We start from the raw sequence: 9,251 nt of genomic DNA on the forward strand, positions 1-9,251 counted from the left end.
CTTAATGATATTTAAAAGAATGTTTTATTACTTAATGTTTTTCTGATAGATGAACACTATTAATTTATTTCTCATTCTTCTTAAATGAAAGCTTTGTGTTTTATTATCGTTCCAGGCCATCTTGGGCTCTGAGATTATTGACACCTACAGAGCCTGGCAATGTTCTAATCGTCAGTTATGCTACAGTGCATGTGTGGGGTCCGCAGAAGTGAAGTCAGATGTAGCAACGTCAGCTGTTGGGGAAGTTTTACGCGGACCTCTTGTTTTGTTTCAGTTTTTTAATCCTATTACTGGCCACCAGATGGCAACTGAACCACTTTTGGTCCCCATTGTTCTCAACATTTCTGTGGAAAATTTCGAAATTGGCGAAGATGAAATGCTTGTGGTAAGTGGGATGAAATGTTTGTGGTAAGTGGGATGAAATGTTTGTGGTAAGTGGGATGAAATACTTGTGGTAAGTGGGATGAAATGCTTGTGGTAAGTGGGATGAAATACTTGTGGTAAGTGGGATGAAATGCTTGTGGTAAGTGGGATGAAATGTTTGTGGTAAGTGGGATGAAATACTTGTGGTAAGTGGGATGAAATGCTTGTGGTAAGTGGGATGAAATGCTTGTGGTAAGTGGGATGAAATGCTTGTGGTAAGTGGGATGAAATGCTTGTGGTAAGTGGGATGAAATGCTTGTGGTAAGTGGGATGAAATGCTTGTGGTAAGTGGCAATATTAATTTATAAATATATTAGAAATACTAGATATTTAATGAAATATAAGCATTGGCCGAAAATTCTAGGATACATATGACACTTGGAAACTAGGAATTGAAATTTGAGCTTTAATGAGTGAACTTGAAATGTGTGCCGTATAACACCTACGTTGACGAAGGATTGTCTGTATAACACCTAGGCCGGCGAAATATTGTCTGTATAACACCTAGGCTGATGAAGGATTATCTATATAACACGTAGACTGGAGAAGGATGTCTGTACAACACCTAGGTTGATAAAGGATTGTCTATATAACATCTAGGCTGGCGAAGGATTGTCTATATAACACACAGGCTGATGAAGGATTATCTATATAACACCTAGGCTGGCGAAGGATTATCTATATAACACCTAGACTGGTGAACGGTGATTTGTTGATCTATAGTTTGTGTGAACTAAGATCACATGATAATGCCCTCCGGTTGTTCAGCGGGAAGCTTGGGAGCATATTGTGTTACAATTGTGTGTTTGGTTCCGCTAATGGATAAAAAACAGCCTTTTGAGAAGCTGATAATATTCTTAATCGCATCTTTCTTTACCTGTCCCCTACAGCTTTCTAGAATGTTACACCTGGGTCAGGAAAGAATGATGTGGATAACATTATTATCAGTCTCACTGTCATATAATATCGCACAATCTACAGATAAAAAAATACAGTTAGTGTTAAATCAACCAATTTGTTTAAGTGGAAGGTTTAAGATAAAAAATACAGTTATTGTTAAATCAACCAATTTGTTTAAGTGGAAGATTTAAGATAAAAAAATACAGTTAGTGTTAAATAAATCAGTTTATTTAAGTAGAAGGTTAGTTAATTACTTTAACATATCTTGGACCAGCAATTTGTTTGATGTAAAATGGAATAATTAACCCTGTTTTAGTGTGGAGCGCTTGATCCGAGCACATTGGCGTGGGACACAGATGAGTGTGAAAAACGAGGACAGAATCTAATAAGTGGATACCTCACCTGTGCCTGCCACACCTTCGGTTATTATGGGTAAGAGAATACTTGTCTCGGTAGTTAGTAACTCTGCATAAGCTACACACGCGCATAACGATGTGCCATGCTATTTCCTTATAGTAAAAGCTTAACCGCAGCGTTTCCCAAATGTTTGTCATCCACGCCCCCCCCCCAAATATGTTTTTTTTTAAGTGAGTGAAAGTGTAAGTTAAATGACGAGATGTAATTAAAATGCTATATATGTCTTGTAGTAATTACTTATCATTTTCATTAATACAGAATATATTAAAACACTTAATTTTGCATTCTTGCTCTACCGACTCTACCCTAATTGCTCACGCCCCCACAAGAGATCATTGTGGGAGGCGCCCCATACTTTGGGAAACGTTGGCTTACCGAATAGTGATGATGTGAAAGAAAAGTTATTACTTGAGTTTGGCTTTTCAGACCCGGCAAACCCAGCGACAAACCCACAATCTGACGGGTCGCGGGTTCGAATCCCCGTTCCACCAAATATGCTCTCTCTTTCAGTCGTGGGGCGTTATAATGTGATGGTAAACCCCACTATTCGTTGGTAAAAGAGTAGCCCAAGAGTTAGGGTGGTGTTTACTAGCTGTCTTCCCTCTTGTTTTACACTGCTAAATTAGGGACGGCTAGCGCAGATGGCCCTTGTGTAGTTTTGCGCGAAATTCAAACCAAACCTTCGTTTTTATGTCGCCCCTGTAATTCGAAGCAGTAACTAAAGCGACCTCACACAAAACGTTTCAAAATGATTTAACGATCCTGTGACTTATTGTCTGTTCTGTTATTATTAAATTAATTAATAATGTCGAATATACAATAACAGCAACTTTACAGTGTGCACGTTCTAATTTAAATATTCCGATCCCTAGTATCGAGCCATCATCGTGCGAAAGTTTGACATTTTAAAACGTATTTTCTACCTGATGATGACTCGATACTATGGATCGAAACGTTTAATTATTAAATCAGAACTTGCATATTATAAAAGTTCTTATTGTAGTTTTGAATTAATTATTCAGTTCAGTAGGTTCCTCAATAAACATTAAACTATGTAGTTCTTAATATTTACTTAAGATATCATTATTCATGCTGTAAAATGATATATATTCTAAAGAAAAAAAAAAGGTAAAGGCAAAAATACCCTTTGTAACAAAAGCCTTTTTTTGATTTATTTGTATGTCTTAGGGCGATACTGAGTAAAATACCAACTACGACAACTCAGCCTACCACGACAGAGATGCTCACGACGACAAAGTTACCCACAACGACTACTGAAACAATGTTAGTGACAACGACTGCTGAGCAAACTACAACAAGGCTGCCCACGACGACCACTGAGCCAACCACAACAATGTTACCTACAACGACTGGTGAGCCAACTACTACAAGGTCACCCACAACGACCGCTGAGCCAACTACTACAAGGTCACCCACAACAACTGCTGAGCCAACCACAACAAGGTCACCCACAACAACTGCTGAGCCAACTACAACAGCTGAACCTACCACTACAGAGAGACCCACAACAACTGCTGAGCCAACTACAACAGCTGTACCTACCACTACAGAGAGGCCCACAACAACTGCTGAACCAACTACAACAGCATGAACCTACCACTACAGAGAGACTCACAACAACTGCTGAGCCAACTACAACAGCTGAACCTACCACTACAGAGAGACCCACAACAACTGCTGAGCCAACTACAACAGCTGAACCTACCACTACAGAGAGACCCACAACAACTGCTGAGCCAACTACAACAGCTGAACCTACCACTACAGAGAGACCCACAACAACTGCTGAGCCAACTACATATTCTGTAAGTAAGACAAATATTATCTAATTTATCTGTTCGTTATCGTGATATTACCAAAATTAAAAATAATATCATAAATTATCGTCTTTTTTATGTAGCTATTTTTCTCTCCACCTATTTTACTGTATTTATTTTTATTCAATTGGTGAAATAAAAAATATATCTAGTGTGCCATCTGTTGAGTGAATGTGGAATTATGATGTTGAATACATCACCGTTTCGTGGTCTTTTCACTGAGAATTTATGTTTCTTTCTAAAAGGTTCATAAATGATCTGGAAAATTAGCAAAACCAATTTTTTAACATTAGTCCGGAATAATTTGATTTTTTTTATAAACGATCTCATTAACAAAAGTTTTTTTTAAGGTTTTAAACTCTGATTTATTTCCCCTTTCGCTCTTTAACATTTTTCGTTTTGTTTCTAATCCAGTTAACAACCACGACCATACAACCACCAGAAGCTCCCCAGCCAATCACAGCACGATTTGCTGACAGTCTTGACAAAGTTCTTATAACGCTTTCTGACAGTCTTCGTCCTGAGGGATTGGTCAACTGTAGTGACGTGTTCAACCAATCAAGTCTGGAGTTGCTGGGAGAAGGTAAGAGCCTAGTAAGGAAAAAAAAAGCGTATAGTCAGAATATCTTATTGGTGAATCACACAAAGACAGCATTTTGCTTAGAATTAAATATCAATAATTAGATTCACATAGAATGACGGGGGATTTTAAGATTAAAGTAAATCGTTATCTAAGTTTTTATTGAACTGGAAAGACAAAAACACCAACAACACTAGAAATCACGAGCACAATGACAGAGAAGATGGCCACACAGTAAAATATGATATGAACCACTCACGTGAAAAGAATGATAAAGGAAACCTTTTACATCGACCTATCTCATAAAAAAAAAAAATAATTCGACCTAACAGAGGTCAACAAAACTTGGATAGTTAGTAGTTGATTATAACGTCAACAGAAGGTTGTTGATTTGGCACCTTAAAGTACCGTTGATTTTTTCATTCACTGTATGCAGAGTTGTCACTAAATGAGAAATATTCTAACTAATTCATGAAGATAAAGATAATTATATCTAGGCTAGGTTTTAAACAAATGTACGAAAACGTCGTCTTTAACTTTGTACCTATAACATTGGTAGGGAAATAAAATCTGCTGTACACATTTAAAATCAATGAACCCTCCACAATCACTGGTATGGAAGTATCTACTTATTCCTTACAATTTCTTTAAAACTTACTATCATAACGTATAAAAATACCGTGGTATAAATAAACCTTCGTGCAGTACGCTATCATGCAATCAACCATCAATACAACTTACACTGTGCTGCATATTCCTGGTGTCTTTGACCATGGTTATCTATATAACTTCTTACTGGGTAAACATGCATCCATTATGTTTTTAAGTTATCTGACAAACAATTCTAGGCGAAATAAGAACGGAAAATTCGGGGACTTTTATGAAATAATAAGACCAAGAGAATAAATAAGAAGTATTATTTCTTATGGAAGCGATGAAAAAAGAAATGTCGAAGAAAGAAATTAAAAAAAAAGTTGTTCACGAGTAAACTGGAATGGATGGCAACCGCCTGTCGTAAAAACACAAGTAAAGAGGACGACGTTTCGAAAGTCGTTAGGTCCCTGAAAACCTGAAGACAAAAGACTTTCGAAACGTCGTCCTCTACACTTATGTTTTATAAAACTGGCAGTTTTCATCATTTCCAGTATACTACGCCTAAACAATCTATCAAATAAAAAATGTTGTTGTTTTTGTTTTGTCTGGAGATCATGATTTCATCCGTAACTGATTTGTGTTCTCTGCCTTTCTTATACAGATCCCACATGTATCAGTATTGCAAACACGCTGACAATTCACCTTGGAAGAGAACCCCGTATAATACCGTATGACATTTTAACCTTTCTGCCTGGTAACGGACTCTACAACCGAGACGTTCCTCCTGAATTAGGGTTAGAAGCTACTGGAATGGTTACAGTAGAAGAGGCAGTCAGTCCGGTAAGTCCTGTTTTAAATGATGAAACAGTAATGGTAGAGGGCGCTGTTGATCCAATATTATTGATAGTACTATAAAAATGGTAACAGTCTTGCAAGCAACATTACAAACAGAAAGAAAGTGTGATGGTAGGTAGAGAGCATGTATTTCGTTATCATTAGCAATACTTCAAATAATGGTTACAATAGAAGGGAGACTCAGGACAGCAAATAATAAAACTAGAAGAAAAGACAATGGTGGTAGAGGGAGCTGTCTGTTTGGTAATTTAACATTATTTCAAAGAGATATTACTGTAAATGAGAAGGCTTAAGTAAAACAAGATAAGCCACGCTTGTAAAAACCCTATCAGTTTGGGAGCCTTAATGATAAATCAAGGGATGAATGCAACTACAGAAATGATCAGACTATTAAGTATCTTTATTAAGAAGGTAATAATCCGGTAATGTAAGAAAACAACAACAACTAAAATAGTATCCAAGATGGTTACAGTGGATGACATTGACCTATTGATTAACAACTTCCTAATGCCGAGAGAGGGAGCTGCAGTAGAGATAATATCAGTTCGTTTTTTATTAGTAACTGAAATAATGCAGTTGATTTGTGTAAAATTAAATTAAACAGATACAACAATACACCCCTTTTAGTCAACATTTATATATATATAATCATATAACCCCCATCGCTTAAATATTGATAAAGGTATTTGTAGAATATAGAAAAAAATATCAAAAGATATAAATTTAGGAGCTATTTCTTATCACAAAGAAAATATATTTTTCAATGGTAATACATTCATAGATAATAATAATATGGTCATTAGTATTTGACAATTATTGGTGGTAATACGTTCATTGATAATAATACGGTCATAGGTGGTAGACACTAATTGGTGGTAATATGCACATTAGTGATAACACATTTGTTGGTGGTACTATACATATTGGTAGTACACTCATTGTTGGTTGTGTGCTGATTTACGGTAATATATATTTATTATTGTTTGTACATTTTTTTACGCTATTCCATCCTTCTTCCATGCCGTCTTCTTAACTCCCTCTACTGGCTTATTGGTTGAAATAATTTACATGATTGGTCTATTGAAAAGCTTTAATTGACTTTTGTTATAACTGAAAACATATAACACATTATGATGATGTATAAACTCTGAACAGTTTACTCCATATTTTGAACTGTTCGGCCCAAGAGAGGTTTGTGGAGGAAACATTAACATCACGGTGACTGACGTCACAGCTGACGGATGCCATGATATGGATTACTTCCGGACAATTTATCCAACCAATACCTCAGGTAAATTTATAAAATAAATTAGTACAACACGATGAATCAGATATATATATGTATTTGAAGACAGAGTAGAATCATCAGAATTCCAACTAACTGTTGTTTGATAATTATACAACTTTCCTAAGTAACTCATCCTTTCTACAGTTTATTGGGTTTATAATATTTTCCCAATAGTTTAACTTGGATGATAATTAACTTTAGATCCTGATTAGCTAAAATTTATATACCCTTTCGCTCGTAAGTGGTAAAGAAAATTATCGAGGGTTAACTGTTAAGAACCTGCTAAGTATTCTTTGGAAGTTATCAAATAAGTATATTTAAATAATACAAACAGAGTATGAGTTTAACATGTTAGAAATACAAACAGAGTATGAGTTTAACATGTTAGAAATACAAACAGAGTACGAGTTTAACATGTTAAAAATACAAACAGAGTATGAGTTTAACATGTTAGAAATACAAACAGAGTATGAGTAACATGTTAAAAATACAAACAGAGTATGAGTTTAACATGTTAGAAATACAAACAGAGTATGAGTTTAACATGTTAGAAATACGAAGAGAGTATCATTTACTAGAATAAACATATTGAAATCTGGTTACTTATCTGTACTCCATGCTTAGGATACCAGTATTATACCTTGGAGACAAGACGCATTTGATTTTTCCCTCATCTTGAGGTCAAAGATCACACACACACTACTAGTCTCCTAAATATACTACTCATACCTCGATAGCCTTGAAAACTTATGGTGTAGTCATTTCAATTATTAACCTTTTTTTATCAAACTTGTAATTAAATGTAATTAGTTTCGTATATATTTTTTCCTCTGAAAGATCCAACTGTATATTATGGTCTTCATGACTTGCAAAGACTGATTTTACAACAAAGCTCCACCGAGGATCCAAAACTGTTGTCGTTTTCAACTGATCAAGTAAGTTTCTGTTTTCACTTCGTCAATAATTCAATGACCTAATGTAGCAGTATACACAGGGTTGCCCAAACGTCAAAGGGCTTTAGAACACGTAGAATAAATAACATTTCCTGACATCAGCAGTCTCTATTCAGGTGAACACTAACAGACAATAAAAATACTGCTGTGACTGTTCCTGTACAAACACTTCCCTTTGATGATGCATACAGTGCTATAATTTGTAGGCCTCTCTGTGGATGTGGTCTAATAACTTCAATTGACACAATATTTACGTGAGATGTAATACTTCTGGTTCAGACACATCTATAGATATCAATGATATATATATATAAGTAAACTAATATTTTCTGTTCAATAATAACATGCATGTATATTATTTTCTTGAAATAGGCCTGGTCAAAATACCCTGTCTTTGGTTAATCTTAAAGTTACTGAGGGTAAAATTCCCCAAGATTGGTTTGAACTACAAAAAAGAACTAAACGTAGCTCCGAGCCTTTAATTTATTTATTTATTTTTTATTCTGAACAGTGTATATTGAAGAAGATGAAACGTCACTACTGAGAATATTAATTGAGTAACTGTTTACAGTGATGCTTTGATTTCCCGAGTTTAGTAGGGGGTTCAGGTGTGTGTGATATACGTAGGCAACATATATCATATAACTTGTATCGCTGGTTAGTTACAAGTCAATATAAAGATATCTGAAACAGATATGCCAATATTTTAAAAGTAAATTCATGATTAAGGTTAATTCAAGCTGCCATATTCGGAAAATGAATACAAAAAAGTCGTTAAGCCTTAAATCAGTTCAATTCTTTATCTCATCTTCTCCCAAGTTATAACTTTTTCTACATTACAGTTATAATGTATTTTAAAGTGATTAAGATGATACGAAGCTTTCAATGCAATACTATTGTAAAATCATACACAAAATTCTTGTGAGGTATCTCTTTCTGTCTATTATCTTGGTCCCCTAGTGGCACAGCGGTATGTCTGCGAACTTACAACGCTAGAATCTGGGTTTCGATACCCGTGGTGGGCAGAGCACCGATAGCCTACTGTGTAGCTTTTTGCTTAATTACAAACAAACAAACCATTATCTTGAAATACACGATCATATTTCGTCTTCTTACTATTAACAAAATCTCATACAAATCAACTACTAAAGACTTGTTAAGAGGGTCTTTACGATATAATATCCTAGGCTTAAATATTGGCTTGATCATCGCGATTTGAACGTAGAATTAAATTTTATTCTTTTAAATAACAAGCTATATTCTATGGTTACTAACAAGCTCTGTCCGTTATTTTAAACTTCGTTATCGTTATTTCTCGTGAACAGTTTCGTAAAGAGAATCGCACGCTTACAGAAAGTATAAAATGTTTATGCTTGCTGAGGTTGTAGTTTATATCAGATTAA

At 35.2% G+C, this 9,251-nt stretch overlaps 1 protein-coding gene across 1 annotated transcript in view; it reads left to right on the forward strand.

Moving 5' to 3' along the window:
- The window catches only part of LOC111089462, a gene marked incomplete at its 3' end in the record, with an annotated part of 6,704 nt that extends 1,238 nt beyond the window's left edge, over nt 1–5,466 (forward strand). The window contains exons 2-6 of the mRNA XM_022402005.1: nt 116–385; nt 1,640–1,755; nt 3,047–3,566; nt 3,993–4,161; nt 5,414–5,466. Coding sequence (XP_022257713.1) covers nt 116–385; nt 1,640–1,755; nt 3,047–3,566; nt 3,993–4,161; nt 5,414–5,466 — 1,128 coding nt within the window. The remainder of the gene's footprint in view (nt 1–115; nt 386–1,639; nt 1,756–3,046; nt 3,567–3,992; nt 4,162–5,413) is intronic.
- Nucleotides 5,467–9,251: the final 3,785 nt, after the last annotated feature.

This window comes from Limulus polyphemus, unplaced genomic scaffold, assembly GCF_000517525.1.
Source record: "Limulus polyphemus unplaced genomic scaffold, Limulus_polyphemus-2.1.2 Scaffold6322, whole genome shotgun sequence".
Classification (NCBI taxonomy): domain Eukaryota; kingdom Metazoa; phylum Arthropoda; class Merostomata; order Xiphosura; family Limulidae; genus Limulus; species Limulus polyphemus.